The sequence below is a fragment of the Pseudorasbora parva genome, chromosome 9, assembly GCF_024679245.1.
Source record: "Pseudorasbora parva isolate DD20220531a chromosome 9, ASM2467924v1, whole genome shotgun sequence".
Lineage (NCBI taxonomy): Eukaryota > Metazoa > Chordata > Actinopteri > Cypriniformes > Gobionidae > Pseudorasbora > Pseudorasbora parva.
In genome coordinates, this window is record NC_090180.1 from 6,541,531 (window position 1) to 6,565,545 (window position 24,015).

A 24,015-nucleotide genomic window follows, 5' to 3' on the forward strand; every position below is an offset into this window, starting at 1 on the left:
TTACTAATCCGAAGGACAAGCACATGAACATGCTTAAAGGTCCTGTTCTTCGCGATTCCATCTTTCAAACTTTAGTTAGCGTGTAATGTTGCTGTTAGAGCATAAATAATACCTGTAAAATTATAAAGCTCAAAGTTCAATGCCAAGCGAGATATTTTATTTAACAGAAGTTCCCTTTCAAAGCCTACAGCGAACGGCTGGTTTGGACTACAGCAGGAAGTGCAGGGATGTAATGACGTCACTAGAACCGTTTGTTGACTAACCCTCCGCCCACAAGAACACGCAAAATAGGGGGTCTTGTTGCTCTCCCACGTGGAGAAGAGCGCGCATTCAGCTTGCATCTACCCCTTATCGTAAGAGGCGGGACCTTTCCGGGCAAAGTGCGCTAAGCTGCTGTCCAATCACAACACGGGAAGCGCTGGCCCAATCAGAATTCGTTACGTGTTTCTGAAGGAGGGACTTCATAGAACAAGGAAATCATCAGGCCGTTTTTAGGACAGAGCAAACAGCGCTGTACAGATAAGTAAACTGTGAAAAATACTGTTTTTTTACACACGAAACATGAACTCATGTTATATTGCACACTGTAAACATAATCAAAGCTTCGAAAACACGCGAAGAACGGGACCTTTAATGTCGATCCCCTGTAATGAATGGTGTAATGAATCAGTACAGAGAAAAAAAAAAAAAAACATTTTTCTGTTGAAAACCTTAGCCTAGAAATCTAGACGCACCATAGCTGCAGCAAATCTAATCTGCCGCGAGTAACTCTGGTCAGGCCAATCACATCGTGTATAGAGTCGGTGGGCGGGGCTTAACAATGACGGCTGAGTTGCGCGTGCTTCTAGTAAACACAGAAACTGGCGAACGGCGGTCTTTCGCATCAGCTTTGACTGCGACTCTGGAAGACTTGGAGTTAAGCTTTTCTCTGAGAAAAGAACAAAGAACGACACTGAAATAATTCTTAAAAAGGCATGATGTGTTCTGAGTTTTGCCGACCGATTATGGCAAAAGAGCTTGGCTTCACCTTCGTTGCTCTGGTTGGTTGTAGCGATATCCAGTTGTGGGCAGAGAAGTTTGAAAGTCAACCGTTTATATCCCACCCCTCGGATTGAGCCCTGTCAATGGTGAGTTTCCAGACCAAACATCTTGATGTTGGTCTGGCTTGTCAGGCTACAAAAATCTCTTTTCCCCCAAAAAATAAGTCTGGAAAATTGTGTGTGTGTGTGTGTGTGGGGGGGGGGGGGGGGGTCCTATATTCGGGTATATATGGTATTAAGACCCCATAAACACAAACCAAGCCTAGAAAAAAAAAAAAAAAACACGGAACCACCCCTTTAAAATTGGAAATCAAAGTTGTATTGTATTATGGAAGACAATGCATTAGAGAATGAACAGAGTTGGTGTTGGATAGATACGGACTTCAACTCTAACAAACACCACTCAAATGCACAGCAATTCTTACCCTCAAATCAATGTCAGGGACAGATAGAAGGTCAGGTCATGTCTGTCACATCTCTTGCCAGTGTCACCCCAGCCAAGGCGTCACGTCAGGGTCCTGCTCCCTTCTGAGCTTTGTCAGTATGTGAAGTTTAAACAAATGGCAGCTATCAATTGCACAGCCCTGCCAAACTACATCTGCCTCCGGCTGGCAGGTGCATCCCATGCAGAGCAACACGCTATCTCTAATTATAGACATCACACATCTTTCAGCAGCTGCTTTAGAGTGACACAAACGGATTGTTATATCACGCCACAATATATACAAAACAAATCATTTCTCATTGTTTGCTTACCTTGCTTTAAATTAGGGATGCCAAAAGTACTGGTACTTTTGTACCAAGTAAATAATACAAAAAAAACATTCAAAAGTTCCATCTTGCAGACGTCCTAATAACGACATAATCAGTTATTTCTAAATTTAAAGCTGAAGTAGGTAACTTTTGTAAAATATATTTACATATTTGTTAAACCTGTCATTATGTCCTGAAAGTAGAATATGAGACAGATAATCTGTGAAAAAATCAAGCTCCTCTGGCTCCACGAAATGGTCCTATTGCCATTTGCAGAAATGTACAGCTCCCGGTAAGAAACAACCAATCAGAGCCAGGAAAAGTGTCTTAGAAGCTCGTGTGCACGCAGATCACAACCCCTTCTCATGCGCTCTCATGCACGTGCAGGTGTTCAAATTCAAGATTACTGGTGTGCCGCAGCTTCAATTATGGCGGACAAACAGTCTAAACCTGCTCATAAAATAAAGAAAGGTAAACAGAAAAAGACAGATGACGATGATAAAAAAGACAAAAAGAAACAATTCGATAGAGCCCGGAATAAAATGAGGGTAAATATCGGAGCAGGTTTTCTGAGGTGGAGGGAGCTACCTGTCCTGAAAGGATTAAAAACCAATGCAGGGTTAGCCACATTTCTGTCTGATAAGTAAGTATCCCTGCTATGTATACATAGTTTACAGGTTTACTTTCCTTGATATTATTATATTTAATATACTTGATATATACAACAATCAGGCAAAACAGTATTACTACATATTGTGTCAGTCCCCCTTTGGCTGCCAAAACAGCCTTGAACCATCAAGGCATGGACTCCACCAGACTCCTGAAGATGTTAGCAGCAGATCCTTTATGTCCAGTAAGTTGTGAGGTGGGCCCTTCAAGGATCGGACTTGTCTGTTCAGCACATCCCACAGATGCTCGATTGGATTGAGATCTGGGGAATTTGGAGCCCATCAACACCTCAAACTTGTTGTTGTGCTCCTCAAACCATTCCTGAATAATTTTTGCTTTGTGGCAGAGCTCATTATCTGCTGAAAGAGGCCACAGCCACCAGGGAATACCGTTTCCATGAAAGGGTGTAGATGGTCTGCAACAATGCTTCGGTAGGTGTATGTGTAATAGTAACATCCACATGGATGTCAGGACCCAAGGTTTCCCAGCAGAACATTGCCCAAAGCGTCACATTGCCTCCGCTGGCTTGCCTTCTTCCCATAGTGCCATGTGTTTCCCTGGTAAGCGTCACACTAGCACACAGCCATCCATGTGATGTAAAAGAAAACGTGATTCCTCAGACCAGGCCTCCTTCTTAAATTGCTCCGTGGTCCAGTTCTGATGCTCACATGCCCACTGTTGGTGCTCTCGGTGGTGAACAGGGGTCGGCGACTATGCAGCCCCATACGCAACAAACTGCCATGCACTGTGTACTCTGATATCAGACCCAGCATTAACTTCTTGAGCAATTTGAGCCCATGATCCTGTCGTCGGTTCACTATTGTTTCTTGTTTGGACCACTTTTGATGGATACTGACCACTGCAGATCGGGAACACCCCACAAGAGCCGGGTGGTCTAGCCATCATAATTTAGCTCTTGTCAAACTCACTCAAATCCTTACACTTGCCCATTATTCATACATAATACTACTGTTACTAACAGACCCATCAACAATAAGTGGCTGCCTGACTGGATCATACAGAGCGAAATAAAATGATGAGATATGTTAAACATCACTGCCTTCATATTGACCTAAGGGATTCTTAAAATGGCCTTGTAAACAAGGTCTAGTTGCTTTTCAAGAGGGATGGCATGAAAATGAAATTTTCAAAATAACAGTTGGTCAGTTCTGACAGTTTGTATTCCCCGGTGTTTTGATCCATTGGCAGAAACCGAAGCTGTGACTCAAAGATGCAGTTCAAAAACCCCCTAAATTTTCACTTGATTAAACCAGCCCACATGTGACGCAAGAACTAACGTGAGACCCTAAAGGTTATCCCATAAGATTTCGAGAAACTTTTCACATTTCCTTATTTTCTTCCTTCTCAGCCAGCTGTCTTCTCTTCATAGATGCACTGAGGCTGGTGGCCATATGTTAGCTCTCTGACTAGCCCCAGGCATTTGGAGAACACGAGTGGAGAACACAGCACTCAAATCTGCATTACTAGTGCAGAGAGAGAGAGATTGCAGCACTCTCCAAACAACACCCTATAAAATGAACGCAACTTCCAATGAGGGATGACGACATCAAACAGTTCTTCGCACATCCTTATTTATTAAAATACAAAATGTCAGATTTTTGCAGCGTTGTGGACAATATCTCATTTAAAATATTTGGTCCCACTTTATATTAGAATTTTAAAAATGTAACTACAACATAAAAACATGCAAGTATAAGTGCATTAAATCAAATTATTACTTAAAATGTTAGCACATTGTAGTTAAGGCCACCTAATATAAAATGGGTCCAATGTTTTTACTGCCATATTTGAGCTTTTCCAAACATACTGCCAGGGTGAAAATTACACCAGAGACAGTAAAACTTAAACCAGGTCAAACTGACAGCGACCTGCAGCAACACCACAACTGAAAGTTACTCATCATTTTCAGTAAAAATCTGTGACTTTCGGCAACTAGTGTCCGGTGAGATCTCAGTGGAGCTTTAGTTTGTTTTGTGAGAAAATGAAGTTTCAGTGGATGTCAGTGATACGTTAATGCTCATTTCAAATTTCACTGTTCTGTTCCAGATCTGCTTCATACAGTAAAGACTGTATATTGATTTGTAATTTCTTCTTATGTTGCAACCTTCTCATAAAATTAAATACGTTGTATTGCATTACGGACGTAAAGTGGATTGCAAACGGACAATGACGCAAACAGAGTTGGTGTTGGATACAGAGTTGGTGAATGTCAGCTAACAAAACCGTTTTTTGCTTAAAATAATTTTAAAATCATCATTATATAAATGGCTCTGTTACTTTTGCCTGAAAATGGTAAAGCAGGTCATATGTGATTATTTCTGTTCACATAATGTACAGCAATTTCATAAAAAGTGTGGGAAATTATGTAAGAAATTTGCATTCTGAGTTGGATTCATGCATTGATAATCGTTCATTTTGTTCATGATATGCTGTATTATGCAGAGCTGCTATATTCCAATGGCTTCCCCTTGCAGAAATAAAACTTAAAAAATAGCCTGGCATCTTGTTTTTTACTGGCAATACATTTGTTATCAGATCTCCAAAAGCTATAGGCAGTTACACAGCACACCAATAACATTTGGGCATTCAGCAGCAGAAACGTATTCTAGCGACCAAAAGCATGGCTGAATGTGCAAACAGGGCTTTACAAATTACATTCAAACTAGGAGAAAAATATTATTAAGAGCAGACAGACTTCACCAATCGGTTTAGTTGAATAGTAAACAAAAGCCTTGCCTTGCCTTTTTTGAGACTGTGGGCACTTTTTTATGAAGACGTCAACTGTGATGAAATCAAACTGGGTCCGAATGCTGGAGGTGGATTAGTGATCACTGGGGTTTCAGATTAAAGAAAACCCCACAGCAAAAGCAGACACAGGTCACACTGAGTTCACACATCCTGCCTGACATCTGGACAGCCGCTGGTCACTCCAAAGACTCTTATTTGTAATATACTTCAAATCTGAGCAGTTACAATTGCAAATGTGTATAAATAATAAAAATACTAATTTTTTTATAAGTTGCACATTAACACGATAGCCTACTTTGATTTACTCTTTCTCTATAGATCAGATTAAATGATTCAGATTCACTTAATCATTCAGTTCCCCACTACTGCGATTATTGACTCGGTGCTAATAAAAAGCAAATCAGACACATCCTGTCAAAGCTTCTGAGGATAAACATGTTGTGACCCACGGAGGAAAAACAACAAATGAATATTGATTCTTCCGCTGCAAGCCTCCTTGATACATGAAGACGAGAGTTTTATTTACTGATAGAGCGAGCAGCTAATTTAAAGATAGATGGATAAAATGACGGACAGACAGACAGGCAGAATAACAGATGGATAGAACGATAGACAAGACAAACCAACAAACCAGTAAAATGGCAGAACAATAGATGGACAGACAGAGCAATAAACAGATCAAATAACAAACATATTAATAGACAGACAAGTGACAGACAGATACACAGAGAGATGGATATAATGGCAGACATGAACGATAGACACAGAATGACGGATAGACAAAGACAAAAAAATAGATAGATAGAATGAAAGACAGACAGAACGGCAGATTAAACAAAAGACAGAAAGTACAGGGCTGTGCGTTTTTCAAATTTAAATTTGATTTTGGTTTCCAACGATTATAAAAACATGGTAATCGAGGTAAAATGATAATTGTGCTAAACTTCCTTTCTCATTGCCGCAGTTTTGTTCTTCCCTAAGAGCCCAAACTTATTGGTCAAGTCTGCTAAATAAGTTATTGCCACAAAATGTACAGTCAACTGCTGCTAAACTGTGGAACATGTTCTAGAATAAAAATAGTTAATACAAATATGATTGATCGATAAATAGATAGACAAACAGATATTCGATTAAAATCTGGTCAATTCAGAATCAATTCTCAAAGGCCACAAATCATATATCATCGATATTTCATATTCCATTGGATGACCATATTAATTTCAGCTAACATTGACCATAAGATTAACGTATATCTAATTACTAGTATTCTCCACTAGATATCACCAATTTGCCTTGCGTGACACACTACTTGTGTCCAGGAATGAACGCGCTTCTCTTGTATAAAAAAGTAAATGCACACATGACGGGCGGCAAAATCGCAAGAAAAGCTTGTCGTGTACTAAAAATTGCTGAAAATCATCCATTATCCTTTTTTATGTTTTAGAATATATATATAAAAAAATCCATAAAATACTTCCCAGGTACATTTTTTTGAATAAAGTTGCATCAAAATTGTGTGTGTAAGATTGTGGCCCAAATTGGTACTGCAATCACTATCCTCTCTCCCCCTCCCCGTGACTCGAGGTTGCCAGATTTGCTGCAGGATCAGCAGGAAGGTTTGTAGCTGCAGCTGTGGTAACCAGAGCAGATCTGGCAACCCGTATGCCGAAACACTACTGACTTCGTGATTGGTCGATAGGTGGAGGGCGGAGCTTCAGGCCAAAACACAACATATCAACATCAGTTCAGGGCTGCAACAACAACTTTTAAATGACAATATCCTGGCCGGACTACTGTTGTCAGTGATATAAGTATTTGAAATGAACATGATTTCTTAATGTCTAGTGATATATCAGGACCATTTTATGATTAATTGAAATACATTTCTTACATACAGTTCCTTTAACAATTGTATCGATTTGAAATATAGAGCTGGGTTCTGTTTTAATGTACCCAAGTGTATACCTAAAATAAAAATTAATTTATTTTTAATTACCCACTTGTAAACTTATGTTCACTTTTCTTTTTTATAAATAGCATTTATATTAAATCTATATTCATTTGAGTTGAATTGAGAACCAAAAATCAAATTGAAATCGAAAACTGAATTGAGAATCAAATCGATTTGAGAGCTTGTGAATCAATACCCAGCCCTACAGACAGATGGAGGATGCACCCGCAGGCTGACCTGTGCTGCTCTGGATGGTTCTGACAGTAGTAGTGGTCCTCGGGGGGGAGGCTGGGAGCAAAGGCCCCTCGTCGTCCTGCGAGCAGCCCTGGTCGATGGCACGCACGTAACTGTGACTCCTCATGCGGAAGCATCCGGGCATGGGCAGGTCCAGGGCGTCCACGGCCTGCGACTCCATCTCACTGAACACGCTCTCGCACACTGCCTCGATCTGCCCGTTAACTTCCACCTCACTCACCTGCAGGAATGCAGAGGAGAAAAGAGGAGAGATACAGACGGAAAGAAAATTAGAAAAGAACAGTCAGGAGAAACAGACAAGGCAGTGCTCAGAGAAAAGAGCGGGTATCAGCTGTAAAATGAACTTTAAGCCCCACTTACCACGGGTTATATATAAGGGCGCAGAATCAAAAGAAGGGGGAAAACGGAGCTAAAAACTACAGAGAAGTCGTGAGGAGTAGGTGAGAAACACAAGGCAGTGGTCAGAGGAGGAAGAGTCAATAAAAAAAGAAACATAGTAAGGATTGAAGGACAGCTCTACAGGGTAAATGAAGGTGTACACCACACTAACGGGGGGAATCCTCAAGTGGGTTTACTGACAGGGTGGAAGACGGTGAGACAGTACTAGGACCAACATGTTCATTAGTGTTGATCCTAACAGAAACCGAGGGTGGACGAGATGTGATAAGGTACAATTGTGGAAAGAGGAGGACTGTAGAAAGGGTGGGTGTTTTGGACAAGGCCGACAGCTCAAAACTCTGTCCCAATCACCCATGAGAGCTATATGGGCCACATTCTTATTTACTAACTGTGAAGTTAACAGTCACGTGCTATCTAAAAGTCTTTGCAGGAAGGTCTAAAGTCTTTTAATGGTAATATTTAATGGCAAAACATACTTTGTGAGTTTAGTTTTGTCCATGTTTTATCAGAGGGCAGCCAATGCTGGCGACAAATGGCAATGATGTCATATGGACTAAGTGTAACCTACTTAAGATGGATGAGTAACTGCCTGATGAATGCCATCCCACTTCTACGTAACATGGAGCATGTTAGTGTGACTGAACACTGTTATGGTGATGGCTGGAATTCATCTCACCGGTGGATGAATCGGATGTCTGTTTCATGGTTTTTAACGGGACATGTTGGACTAATATGGGCTGATTATGACCTTCCTCCCCCTGCACCCCGCTATGACGGTGTGTTTGGGGGGTGAGCACAAACCTGGCTGATGGTGCTCATAGCCCTCATGTAGCTCTCGTTGCGTGAGCGGTATTGGGGAGAGGCTAGCAGAGCTTTGGGGTCCAGGGTGTCCAGGCTCCTATTGATGGAAACTTCACTCACCGCCCGCAAGTAGCTGTGACTCCGGATCTGCAGCTTTGGAGAGTGCTCTGAGGAGATCCTGAGGATGCAGGAAAACACAAGAGATGTTCATAAGACAGCGTTTTCCTAAAATACTGACAGCGTTTTAACCACACGATTCAGTTTATAATATATACGCACACACATTCATTAAACATTAATACTTAAATAAAAATACATGAAAACGAAAGCATGGTGAAAAATCTTTCTCCATTTATATTAGTTTAATATTTACTTTTGTTTGTAATATGTTATATAATGTGTATATGTATGTATATATATGTATGTATATATATATATATATATATATATATATATATATATATATATATATATATATATATATATATATATATATATGTGTATGTATGTATGTATGTATGTATGTATGTATGTATGTATGTATGTATGTATGTATATATATATATATATATATATATATATATATATATATATATATGTATATATATATATGTATATATATATATATGTATATATATATATATATATATATATATATATATATATATGTATATATATATATATATATATATATATATATATATATATATATATATATATATATATATATATATATATATATATATATATATATATATATATATATATATACAATTATAAATATACATTGTTTATAAAATATTACACAAAAATAAATTAATAAAGATTTTACATTATGGTTTTTTTGTTCTAGTATTTTTTTTATTCAATATTGAAATATTAATGCTGTAATGAATAGAGCCTTTATAATGAATACATTTTTTAATTTAGTAGCATACTTATATATTCATTTTATTTCATAATATACATTATATATATAATACAAATGTTCATTAATATATAAAATATTATACAAAAATAAATTAAAGGTTTTTCATCACAATTTTGTTTGTTCTAGTATTTTATTTAATATTAATGCTATAATAAATAGTGACATTATATTTAAAATGTGTGTTTAATATTTAAAGAAAATATTTAATTATTGGACAACATCTATGGCATAAATGTCTATTTTTGCAAGAACTGAATTACAATTATTTATAATTTGTTATACATGTTATATCAAAAGAAACATAGAAAAATATAATAAATAGAATAGAATATAAAATAGAATAAATTGATGCATAATTAGACAACTAAATATAATAAATAAATAAATGTGCTGTATTATGAAAACAGCTCAAAATAGTACTTGAATCTGTTAAAGGCAGACAATTTAGTTTCTACATGTAAACACACTTTTTTTTGTGTGGCAAAAAAACACAATTTAAAGTAACAAAAGTGACAGATAGGGGCTAAGGTAATTGTACAGCAAAACTGAGACCTTCAAATAATTTCCTTCAATCAAATGTGTAGCATGTTCTTTAATGGCACGTGCCGAATACTCAAAGCACCTGATCAAAGTCCATTAATCAGGGCACCTGGGGAAGCCATGAGCAAATCAAATGCTCATGCAGGATTCCTGCATGTGTCCAGTGCAGGGGCCTACATTATGGATGTTGGTCTTTAAATAGATAAAGGGACGGTTCATTGAGGTCACTCAGGCATAAAGCAGGTGAGGCGAGTGCAGCACATGGGCAAGGAGAGAAACAGCTAAACTCACTTAAGGCCACCCACGCAGACCAGCACACACATACCAGAGACTCGCGCTGACACTTTGCTGACAGGGAGACACCTTGCATCCGCATCAGCAGTATGGGAATTAGTAGAAGCTCCGACATTGGCGTAGTTTTCCCACCCTCATCTGCATGGCTTCACACATACATAAGTGAACACCACAACTCCTCACAGAGCGGTGCGGTCCAAAAAGCCCCAGGGCATCTCCCTACACTACTGGAAAACAGAATGTCTAAACTTCAAAAGTGCTAAGGGGGGGCCGCATCCCCCACGGTGAACCTGGCTTTGGGGAACTGGTTATGCATGATGTCATCGTTGCGGAATAAGCTGATAAGTTTCCGCCTCACTGTTGCGGTCGTCTCAACGGATTGGTCGCTGTGCGGTTGTTAATTACGTCAGCCATTCACAATGCAGCGCTGTGCCTCACGTAGTTTCTGCTGCAGTGGCAGCTCCCCGAGGCATCCAAGACTGTCCATTTTCACAAAGATACAGAATTGTATCTGATGACTAATGTACATGTGTGTTGTGAACTATAAAATAAGCAATGGCCTACTTAATGTAAAGAATAAGGTCTATAAATATAGACATCAAGCTCTCACTTAATATTATTATTAATCATAAACAAAGTTAAAGGTCAAAGCACTGTCCCCTGGTGTATAATCAGGGCATTAGTTGGTTAGAAGGATTGCGACAGTCGCTAAAGCAAACAAACCTCCCTTGCACATGCAGATGTAACATTGGCATTTGAAGCTTTTCTTCGTCAATAAACAGATAAAACCATCAAAATGCGGGATTGAGGAAATTCCACAAGATGAAATATTTATGAGCGCTCATAATGCCAGAACAGTATTACAAATCTGCAAAATCCTCAAATCCTTGTCTGGGCTTTCCAGTGGGCTTAGGGTGGAATCTCGGGGCACTTTTGTAGAGCTTGAGCAGATATGAATCTGAATTTGGAGCAAATAAATTACGCCGTCTGACATGTAGGACTGACAAAACAGCAGTGTTAATTTCACCAGTAAAATTACTGAAGAAAACATTGCTGATAAAAATGAGACAATGTGCATCGTGACAACAAGTATACAACTTTAAATGAAAACATACAGTTGACATGACTCGTAATATATATATATATATATATAGTTGTTGTCAAACGTTTACATGTAATCAGCAAAATGTCATATCTCTTATTTTATTCAAATTAACATTATGCAAGGTGTATGTATATAAATATAAAAAAAATTTTTCAGGTACTGTATGTCCCAACATAGATGGCAATATCCTAAATGTTTTGGTCCCCATGAGGAAACATCATATAAATAATTATAAATGCTTATTTTTAAGTTAAAAGTTTAAAGAGTTTAAAGTAAGGGATAGAATATACAGTTTGTAAAAATATATATTCTATTTTTATAAAAATGATTATGTATATGGAATGCCACCATACTTATCCCAAAAACAACAATAAAATCCAAAATGTGTTTGATTTACTTAATTTATTTATTTTTCCACTTGCTACTAAAATGTACATCAGACCCCAGAAACCCATAAGTAATGAGAATAGATACAATAATGAGAACAACATTTATTTAATAAACTCATCCCACCTACAGACCATTTGAGCCAACCTTTTAAGATGTATTACAGCGCAAATCTGTTACTATGGCAACCCCACAATGACTTTCCTAAACGTAGACTATCCCCCGCTCACACACGCTGCACGACACGCTGTGCCGTAATGTGCCGGACTCTTTAAAATCACAATGAGGCATTTATATAGCATATCAGGTGAAGGTAAATATATCGGTGAAGATCAATTAATGCTCAGAATAAGTGATGAGTTTGAGGACCTGCTGCTTATAAGACCTCAGAGGACAGATATGAGAGGGTGTTTTACAATGTAAGAGCTTTTAAGGAAGTCTCTGGGCTAATTACAGTAATTACTTGTACCTTTGCCACTGCAGTGGCATGGCATATTGTGCTTCCTTAATTAAATCCGTACTCGGCCCCTGGCCGGCAGGAATAATGTTGTTGAGTAAGCGTGGAGATGCTGACTGATATCTCTGCTGAGGGACGCATGTCTGTCTGACCATCTAATCTCATACCCTTCGATGTGTCTGTGAGGATATCAGCTGCGGTTCTGCCCGTCAAGCTGTGCTAGATGCCCCCAAGTCATACGGCAGGTTGGTAATTAGCGCAGGGCTTTACCCTGGCTGATTAGCCACTCATTACTCAGTAGTAACAGAAAGGCCTGGTGACCTAAATTAACAGGAGTCAGGTGCCTATGGGGAAGCAGGGCATGTAGGTACAACGGCCCAACCCAATCAATCTGAGCTCAGAGCTGGACTAAACCACTTTGAAGATAATGCTTTCCTTTAACTTGAAATAAAGCCTGGTATCTCTAAAATCCAACGTGTCAGTCATTTGATATTATTTAATTTATACAACAGTGAGCCTTTGACGCCCCTAATGGATTTTCAATTTGAATCGCAGAGATGTTATTAATTTGAAGGTGAATAATGTTCCAACCTAGAAGGCAAAAGCTTTTGTAAATCACATTTGTGCTCTTAGCAAAAGCTTTCTTAAAGCAATTTACTGTTAAATAGGCAATAAATAATACAAAATTGGGAAATTCATTGGACTCCATTTGCATTAAAGCATATTTTGCTCACTAAACTGTAAAAAATAAATCAGTAAAAAAACAGAAAAGGTACTGGCAGCTTATAACACTAACCCTAATGTGCCGTCCGCATCAAGAACAATACTAAAGATAACTTTAATAGCCCACGCCAGCGGACAATATCATTCTGTTGATTTGAAGCGTGTGCTTGTCTGCCGCTTTAAATGCTGATGCTGGAGCTCGTTATAGAAAAAAGGATTCTGATTGGCTGTCAATGTTTTAATCGTTCATCAAATGAATAAAATCGTTCTAAAAAGGATTCCTATGATATAGTACTGTATCATTACCATTATAGCTGTGGTGTGAACGCTGCTATTCTGTAATATTGAGAATGATTTTTAGGACTATATCTTTATCGTTATTTTAATAGTTCATTTCCAGAGTAACATCATAACATCATTTTAAACACACTCAGATGTTCAGATGTATCTAATATGATAAACAGAGCTGCGTTACCTCATACTCATGACCGGAAAAGCGTAAATGACCCTCGCGACGACATTAAAGTCCCGCTGCTCGCGAGCCGTGTGTTTGTGTAACAATCGCTTCAACGGCCTTGCTCAGCTCCTCAACACTCGGTTCTACTCTGCTTCATACTACAGTAACGTTAATAATCGCATTCATGAATTTTCCACCGGCTGAGAGGTGAAGACCACATGTCCAAGGATTCTGAGCACAAACTTGGTGACATCAAACTACGCCTTTGCTATGAATAGGCGCCTTATGTCCTTATGACATTTCCGTTAACCCTAAAACGCAATCTTCAAAATGTTTAAAAGTTCAACATTCAAAATACAGGTAAAACACATGTAAAAAAGAAATACGGAAAATTTGCAATTATCAAATTAATACAGTACATTGTGCCCTATTTTTTATGGATTTGTTTTAGAGTGTATAATTTAGAGTGAGTAGTTAAAAAACATCATTTGCATTGAAATATTTTACTATGTTATGTTTACTATGGCCAGAGGAGAACTGACACCCCGACTGAGCCTGGTTTCTCCAGAGGGTTTTCTCCATTATGTCACCTGATGGAGTTTGGGTTCCGGTCACTGTCACTTCTGGCTTGCTAGGTTGGAGACACTTAATATTCAGCAATATTATTGACCTGACTGTATGAAAACTGAGCTGGACGATGATCATTTTTTGCAGAACTGCTTTTTATATGAAAGAAAACTAATTTAATAATTGGTGATCTTTACAACAGAACTGATTCAACACTGAACTGACTTCAGCTGAACAACAGCCGGAATCCATCATTTTCCTGTTTTCACTAAAGCGGCTTGAAACAATCTGTATTGTATTGTAGCGCTGTATAAATAAAGGTGATTTAACTTAAGAAAAAAATAATTAATTTTTTATGAGCAGCACAGGAAAATGACAAAAGGCTGACAAAATTGACATGTCTTATCATGAAAAGCAGCTGAAATAAAGGAGAAACCGAACCAACGGAGATCTAAGTTCCAGACAAATTAATATCTTGCCTAGAAAAACTGTTTCCTTGCACCTCTCCATAGGGAGATGAGTGCAGCACAGCATATAAAACAGACAGTTAATAAACTCATCACTCTCTATAGCTACATGGTAACAGATCTGCATGTTTGGCAGGTGTTAAAGGTGTTGACTACTGCTCTGGTACGCTTTGAAATGGCTGTTGGACAGGCAGAGGATTTGAAGCTGTTAGACGGCCATCTGGATGACTATTACGTGGCTTAAGCACAGTCATTCTTCAAGAGATGCCAAGCTTTGGATCCCAAAGCAGAAGAGATGCTTACTTTTATTTAACTTCACTAGCACACTATATGATTTCATAAATCAAATGGAAAATGTAATTTAATTGGACATTTTTATAATCAGTTTAAATAATACGAAAACTGCATTAATACAGTCCAGATGATCATTGGACTGTATTAATGCATTATATCGCCAATCTTTTACTTATTTATTATTGTTCGTTAATAACCTTTTTGTCCCATTTCCACAACAAATTTTCTGTAAAAATCACTAGATCATGGCACCAGCCTCGAGGTAAAATATCCCCCAGTGTGATGTCTTTGGATTCAGCATGTGATTCACTCAACAAATCAATTCAACTCATACAAAAGGTTTAGTTTATTCAATATTATATCAATAAGAGGGAAGTTCAGTTCGACTTCCTAATGGGTTAAAACAAATCATTAAGCTACTCTTGAATCAGACATCACTAGATGAATCCGCAGCAAATGGTTACTGATCAATTAAAGGTGGGGTAAGTGTTATTTTAAAACGGTTTCAGAAAAAGGACTCTGGCTGAGTGGAATAACAAACTTGTAGCCAATCAGCAGGTAAGGGGCGTGTCTATGGTGAGAAGAGAGGCTCAGTGCACAACATTATTCAAATCACACGACACACATGACGGACATTAGCCGAGAAAGAACCAATATATGCTGCTTTCGCTTGAATATGCTCGTGTGTCATGTTCGCTTGTTTGTCCATTTGTGATCGTATCATCGCTCACTTCAGCGATGATAAAGACCCGTTCATTTCCACACCGTATGGAGCATCTAAAACCCCTCAGTGTCTGTTTCAATGTTTCAAGCATCAGCTCACAAATTTTTTTCCGACAGGTAAGATACTATACTCCTAATATATTTTTGTTTCCTCTTTTCATCTATATAACCCATCCGGTCATAATTGTAATATGTTGTTAGCTGGACTATCGAGCTTGTATACTCACGTTATCGAGTTGCTCATGAGAACTGTTTGTGTTTTGTGATCGCTATAACTCTAATCTTGTCATAATTGTAATATGTCGTCAGTTGGACTATCGGCTCGTGTTCTATCGAGTTGTTCATGAGAATGGTTTGTGCTTTTTTGATGGAAGGGGTGACTTTTTCATTGAATATTCAACCTGGATTAGTTACACACAGATTCTGCCGTAGCCATTGGCTGGGTTTATGCAAGTGTGGTGCACAGAGGTCAGGTACAGCCTGGAAATGGTGAGGGGTCAATACCGTGTTATTTTAGTATCATTAATATACTGTTTTTTTTTTTTTATATATGTTGAATCAAATTGTATTTTTTATATTTTAAAAACTTGAATTACAGTAGTTCTTATTCTAGTTCTTCTTATTTTTTGTTCAAGTTTTACTTCTAATTATTTTAGCACTTAAAGTTAAAATAAAATAAAATGAGAAATTACGCCTTGACAACTAGCTGAAATTAAGCTTTTTTTTTATTTCAAGTACCATTTTTTATGTTCTTTGTTTTAGTTAATGACACTAATCTCGATCAGTGCTGAACTCTTACACTACAAATATGAATATATATATAACAATATGGATCGAAATCTAAGAACGTACTTTAGAGTGGTCATCTCTGTGAGTGATGGCTGGGTGGCTTTGAGGTAGCTGGCCCGTCGTGCCTGCATCTTGGGCGAGGGTTTAGGGCTGCCGTCCGAGTCTCCGCTGTCATCCTCCGCCATGGCTTTCACGTAGCTGCCGCTGCGCATGCGTCTGCATGGGATATCCTCATCTTTCCCCAATGGAAAGCCCCCCCACTCGTCTTGAGGGACCTGCGGGGTCAGAAGTGACACTGTGTCATTTACCTCTGCCGAAATGTGCATGTCATCGTCCAAACTGCCTCCTGTGCACTTGGCTCCACAAACCACCCATTGTGGAGCCAAGTGTGCATATATATATATATATATATATATATATATATATATATATATATATATATATATATATTTATATATATATAAAACACACACACACACACACACACACACACACACACACACACACACACACACACACACACACACACACACACACACACACACACACACACACACACACACACACACACACACACACACACACACACACACACACACACACACACACACACACACACACACACACACACACACACACACACACACACACACACAGTCTCTCTCTCTCTCTCTCTCTGATAGCCTCTCCATCTCTTTGAGCCGCCAGAGATAATTAATGAGGCTGCCGGTGTGAGCTTGCATGATTACACTAACGACGCCTCCCTGGGTAGTTAAGCATCTGTCTCAGTGCAGCTATCCCAGGGCAAACTCTCATCAATAGGACTCTCTGAAAGTATAAGAATTTGGACTGCAGTTTTCAGATCGCGAAACAACTCAGACTGGCAAAAGGGAAAGGTTTTAATTTTCGACCACTTGGTTTTTTGAGGGTAATCAAATGCTCGTAATCTACTAGATAAAAGCATGTCTGATGTAATAAAAATATGAAACAAGCATTGCATAAAACCATGATATATGAAGTTTTCCAATTGTCAGAAGTCAACTGACAGTAACCCCCCCCCCAAAAAGTAATTAAATAAAAGTCATACAATTAAAACTGTTTCAACTAACATTTAATAAACTATATAAACACAATTTTTTTTTTAAATTAAATAATAAATTAAATTAATGAGGAAATTTAATCAACAGAACATATTTTGTAAACCTTTTACCAAATGTATCAGAGTATCGCAATAATATCGTATTGTGAGTTCAGAATCAAATCGTGAGGTTATCATTACACCCCTACTAAATTATGAGGACATTCTTATTTACCATAAGAAACTTAAATAAAAGTCTATAAAGTTGGGTAATAATAAACTTTTTAAGCACAGTGACCTAGACTCAATTTCCATTATGACAGCAAAATGTATCTTTTAATAAATCAAGTAAAAAGACTGCACCTACACCATTAGATGTACAGAAGCAGGATCTCTTCTGGTTTTATTTTAGTAGCTTTAACTTGATTACTTGACATCAATGCAAGGGTGAACTCATTGTGAAATTAGTGTAACACAAATACCTGCCAGTATGTTATAAATTCACATTTTCAGCACTTTGGCAATGGGCTCTTCATTATTAATTATTAAATCACTGCAAATTACTGCAAGCTCATTGTAAGGCCATACAAATGAATGCTAACAGAAAACACTGCTGTGTCTTGAGCTGGTATGCTGCAGGCATCACTCTGCATTGAGGTTCATTTTAAGGTATGGACAGAGATACTCGGCTGGCATCGAGAGAAAATCCCACTTTAAAGAATTTCACTGTGATTATATGAATCACTGCAGAGCTTGTGTTACTGGGGAAACGGCTGGCCTTGACGTCAGGAAGTGTATAAAAGGCAGTCAGAGGAAGAATGACTCCAGTAACACCGGTTCTTTGCCCACACACACACACTCACAGACCCGACAAACACAAAAAATTCCTTCAAAGATACCACCAACACCCACACAAGCCTTTCGTCAAGTCGCGTCTAATGAGCAGAAAATGAGGATAAATCCTGTTGAGCAGACCTGTGTACAGGGCTCAGAGTCCTCACAGCAGATTGGGCTTTCCTTGATCATTTCAGGGGATGAAAGACTGTGTCCCACATGAGAGCTTCCATTTCCTTTTATTAAGTGAATTTCAGTTTATATCTTTAGCTGCTTATTCGAGCCCAGTGTAGCACATTTTTAAAAGTGCAGTAAGCAATAGCTGTTCTTGAACTACTTAGGCTGGATGATTAATCAGAATAATGCAGAAATCTTAGTGTGGCAGTGTGGTTATCACATTTTTAATTACATAAATCCAGGCACCGCATGTTTCAGCACAGCGCAGCACTGTGTTCTTTTGGGTGTGTAAAGCTCATGATCCATTGTTTTCAGTGTCTCAGAGCGCTTGGTTCACAGTAAATGTCACTCCATACAACATGTGCCATCTTTCCAAACTTACAAGACTGTGGTCAATATACTCTATATATTATAACTTTTGATATTATTATTACATTTTTCTTAAATACTTTAATAGTAATGCTCAATATTATTAGTATGGGTCATCTTAAATGTTTCAACACAGTATTATACATATTATACACAGTATTAGACTCTCTCTCTCTCTCTCTCTCTCTCTCTCTCTCTCTCTCTCTCTCTCTCTCTCTCTCTCTATATATATATATACATATATATATATATATATATACATACATAAAATATTTTATATATATAAAATTGTGCAACCCTACAAAAAAGCATAGCAAAATTAATGAATTAATTAAATGAGTAATCAGAATTAATAAATCAGAATGAATAAATCACAATAAATCTGAATGAATTTGTTTTTCACCCAAAACATGCAGCCCTACCAACCACCATCCTAAATAATAAAGTTGATAAGATCGTTATATTGAGAAGAGCGGCTACATATCATCTCAACTGTTAAACATTATCAAAACCAAGGGCTATTTTGCCAGCACTATCGCACAGCTTACAACTGAACTCGAATGACCTGCTTTACCTACCATGCTCTCAGCTTCCTGCTTAGTGCTTACCATATATGGGCTTCCCTGTGATTGCACAAAAAGATTGATAGGCAGAAAGGGCCTTAAAGTGTTCTGACTGGCGAGCCAAAGAATCTGACTGTGGAGAGATGTGTCAGAGACAGGTGCCATTTTATAAAAATCGCTTATTGCACTTCGAATATAAGGTTGTAATAAAACATAAAATTGAAACAATTGATATTTGAAAACCCTACACTGATAACATTGTAAATACTGGGGGTGAGTCTCCCTCAAGGTCTATGTCCGTAATAGACCTGCATTAATTTACTTCAATACAAAGCAAACATAAGAGTTAAGGAGCTAATGTACACAGACCCTCAACTACAAAAATCAGAAAACCCTAGTTTGTTTGTATAAAGTCCACAAAATCAAAATAATAATTCTAACTTGATACCGACAACCTGCTGAATGTCTGTTTAATAAAATCTTTCTACAAACCTTTACAACAAGAACTGCACAGTGCAATGTCCTGTCACTCATGGTTACTATGGCAACTGGCGTCCAGATTTAGCCCCGAAGAAAGATGCCAATTATTCTTTGTATTGACAGAGCATGATAGAGAACATGTGAGACATCCTGCCAGCTCAATTTAGCCTCTGAATTAGTATGGGCTACCCACGTGCAAACTCTGATTCACAGTCCGCTGCAGGTGGTCTTAAGATCTTTTCTAGTTCGCTCATTTAATGCATGTATAACGTAACATGTTACCTCATTTGTCTGTTCACTCAGACTTTGAGGACTGTGCAGCCTTATGTACAGGAATAGGTACAACTTCAAATAATATCAGATTTTATTCCCTCTCACCCAATTTATATGTTATTCTATTTCTATTTCTGACTCAATGATTAATGACTCATAACTTTAAAAACTGACACATGCCCTGCAAAGACAAAAGTACTGAGGATGTAGCAATTCCATAAAAAACTAATTTGTCAATGCTTCCTCTCAATCAAACTATATTTAAACAATATCATTCAGAGTATCAGCACAACAGTGATTTGGTGGTATTCTTGTTCAATCAACCATTGTCATGAACAATTTGCTTGACTGTTGATGACCCAATGGCCGTTTGTAATGCCTGATCAAACAACCATAATACCTATAATGCCAATTTAAAATCTGAATCTGAAATTAATCTGAATTGAATTAAATTTAGTGTATGTATTACAGATTCAATATTTAATTACTTAATTTATTTGGACCAGGGTGGACAGTTAATTCTTCTTGCCATTACAATTCAAATTACAATTTAACTTCCTATGGTGTGTGGCCAATTTAAACTCACACAAATTGAATTTAAAGAGTGTAAATTTCTCAATTCTGAAACTCTGCTGGACAGGGTATAAGCTAAGCTAGCAGAATGCTGCGCTAGGACCAAATTGTTCATGACACAAGTGGCTAGGGCTGGGCACCAAACGGTGATACTTTTATGGTATTGAACGGAAAAAATCAGATACTATGAATATCAGAAAATTATTTATCTTTCGGTGCCAAATTTCGGTGAGCCTGTAGCGTAATTGCATGTAAAAAGCACCTATCTGCATGTATATAAGCACTTTTTATAGCACCTAGTAAAAAGTGACTATCGGGGACGATTTCTGAAGATATTTGCAGTCACACTAGACACACAACACAAGTGTAGTTGTTTTTTCTCATGTGTTCTACTGCATCGTTTTACAATGCCGAAGAGGTCTAAAGTGTGGCTGACTCGGCATCTAAAATTAGATGCCGAGTCAGCAAAGTGCAACATATGCGATAAAAGTATTGCAACCAAAGGCGGCGGTATACTCACACGAGGCCCTCTGAACTGTGCCCAAGCACGTTTGAGCCCCGAATCCCGGTTCGTTTGACAAGTGTGAGCACTCTGTTCTGTGCCCTGGCGCAGTTCGTTTAGCCGGCCCTGGTCCACTTGGAAGATGTGAGACAAAGCGCGGTTCGGTTGGGCTCAAGTGCGGTTCGCATGCAGTGTGATGCATCATTACCACAGCAAAGTTATTACTATTACTATTATTACTACTTGGATACACTTTTCGATTGAATCAAGTATATATTTAGGTATATAACAGCCCTGGTTCTCACCTTATGGATTAACATGAATTGTAGTTTGCGAGTAAAGCTGTAAATTCCTCCATCAAAATCAGTTGCCTCTGTAATAATCTTCTGATACATTCAGTGCAGTCAAGTGAAAATCGCTGTGAGGCATAAATGTTAAATCTATTAGGCAGTCTATTAGTAAAAGTGCTTTTCTTCTGTTCTTCTTCAAAACAAAAAGCTGCATCATGAATGGCGAAAGCGTGCGGCCTGGTACGTTGACCAAAAGTGAGTGTAGGCCAGCAAGGGAGAAGGGAGGGTGGACAATCGTATTCAATACTTGACAGATCAGTGTAATTTCACTACTTAAACCGAATGCATCCCCATAACATTGACTACCACTTTATTTTAGCTTGTGCTGCTAGTCGGTTGCATCTGGTATCGGAAAAAGAAGCGTTAGGAAACCGATATCGAAACTGAGGTATCCAAATTGGCAACGGATCGAAATATTCTGAACAATACCCAGCCCTGCCAGTTGCAAAAACTGTTACTGTGCTTTAGTCTGACCAAACAGCAGTTAGTCGAGGGGTAATCAGACTTATCATTTTAAATTCAAATTAGATTAGTTATGTAACTGACATACAAAAGGTATGACCAGTCTTAAGGAAAACAACTTGATGACTAGCTTGTAAGACTAGTCCATGCAGCCACGGATATAATTGATCTATAAAGACGATTGTCTTCATATGGACCAACAAGAACACTGCTCATCCAGTCAGATCCATCCCATCCCACCACCTACACGCACACACACACACGCGCGCACACACACGCGCACACGCGCACACACGCACACACACGCGCACACGCGCACACACGCACACACACGCGCAGACACACACACACACACACACACAGCAATAAAATAAGAACTTTCAGGAAAACATTGGTAAAAAGAAAAGTGATTTTCAGATTTAGAGAGGGAAATAATACCAGTCAGAGATTGAATGGATCCAAACAGATGCTTGTCAGCTAAACAGAAAGTAAGGCAGCTAGTGGGTTGCACTTACTTCTCGGCAGAACTCAAATCAAAACTGGAGGCTCTCTCCAGTGGTGGAGGAGGAAGAGGAGGGGTGGTGGAAAGGTGGAGGTGGGTTAGGCGAGCATGTGGGTGTAGGGGAGAATCGAAAGGCTTTTTGCATACCTGCAAGAATTGGCATGAGCGCTCCTGCTGACAAGCCTCTGCTTTCACTAGAGCCTTATCTACATTTACTGAGGCCTTCTGGTAGACTTGACGTGCTCTGCTCACCGTGAGAGAGGACGACCACGAGCTCTTCTTCACGAGCTGTGAAGCGTCCACGCTCAGCGGGATGCTTGTGCACGTCGAGCACTTGCCCAAATCGTTGTTGCTGCGGGAGTTTTTAAGCGCCTGGTCATTGATGGTGTTGTAGGCCTCCAGGAAGTACTGTGACTGTGACTTATCCGGGTGACGGCCCATGGTCATGACACCTGGTGGTCCATGGTGAAACAAGCAGGCCTCACGCTCCAAGTCATCCGAGCTCCAGTAGCCGGAAGGCGGCGTCCGGTTCTTGGGCTCGGCCGACTTGCAGCGCTCCCGGCTCTTGCTGCGCTTGCGGTGTCGAATAGCGGGGGGTTCTCCATCGGGGCTGGCCTTGCCTCCGTTGATGCTGCCCTTGCCATGGCCATGACCGTGGTGTGGGCCTTCTAGTGAGTGGGACTTGGTGAAGAGCTTTTGAACAGAGTGCACTAGGTGCCGGATTCGGCCAGGGCTGTCGCTTCGCTGCTCCAAGGCTGCGGCGGCACGCTTGTACTGTAGTGTGTGATAGCCGTCCCGAGGCACTGGAAGTTGCCGGTCGAACTGATCCAACAGTGCAATGGGAAGACGCTGTTGGCCCTTGTTGGCTGGAACCCCTCCCCCAGTGTAAGGAACCACAGCAGTCTCTTCCTTGAGCTCATGCTGAGAGTTGTAGTGTCGGCGGGGGAAGGTCCCGTAAGGCACCACGCAGTCAGGCTGGTAGGGGCTTCTCTGGGAGTAGTAAGAATGATCGGCTGGGTGGGGGCTGTCGATCTGGCTGATGAGGTAGGGCTTGTGGTCCAAGTGGTGACCCATGGAGTCAAAAGAGGTGTCACAGGTCACCACGTGGTGGTGGCTGCGGCTGCTGGATAAGCCTTTCATCACAGAGATGGAATCATCCAGCGAGGGTCGGAGACATCCACACGCAGTACGGCTTCAAAGTGACCTGATGGTCTGCAGGGAATACATAGAAAGACATAAACCACCATGAGTAAGTACACTGTGGAAATTTTATAATAATAATAATAATAAATATATATATATAATATTTTATATATATATATATATATATAATATTTTATATATATATATATATATATATATATATATATATATATATATATATATATATATATATATATATATATATAAAATATTATATATATATATATATATATACACACATATATGTAACACTTTAGTATGGGTAACACATATTTACT

General features: G+C 38.9%; 1 protein-coding gene across 3 annotated transcripts in view; it reads right to left on the reverse strand.

The window, feature by feature from the left end:
- Positions 1-24,015, reverse strand: part of dlgap1a (discs, large (Drosophila) homolog-associated protein 1a) — a 145,922-nt gene that overhangs the window by 30,447 nt on the left and 91,460 nt on the right. For 2 of the 3 annotated variants that reach the window (XR_010907816.1, XM_067453673.1), the window contains exons 3-6: positions 22,682-23,746; positions 16,435-16,646; positions 8,638-8,815; positions 7,420-7,657 (exon numbers count right to left, since the gene is read on the reverse strand). Coding sequence is in view for 2 of the 3 variants with exons in the window: in XM_067453673.1 (XP_067309774.1) it covers positions 7,420-7,657; positions 8,638-8,815; positions 16,435-16,646; positions 22,682-23,674 (1,621 nt within the window). In the remaining variant the exon portion in view is untranslated. The remainder of the gene's footprint in view (positions 1-7,419; positions 7,658-8,637; positions 8,816-16,434; positions 16,647-22,681; positions 23,747-24,015) is intronic. The other variant, XM_067453674.1, reaches the window with a different exon arrangement.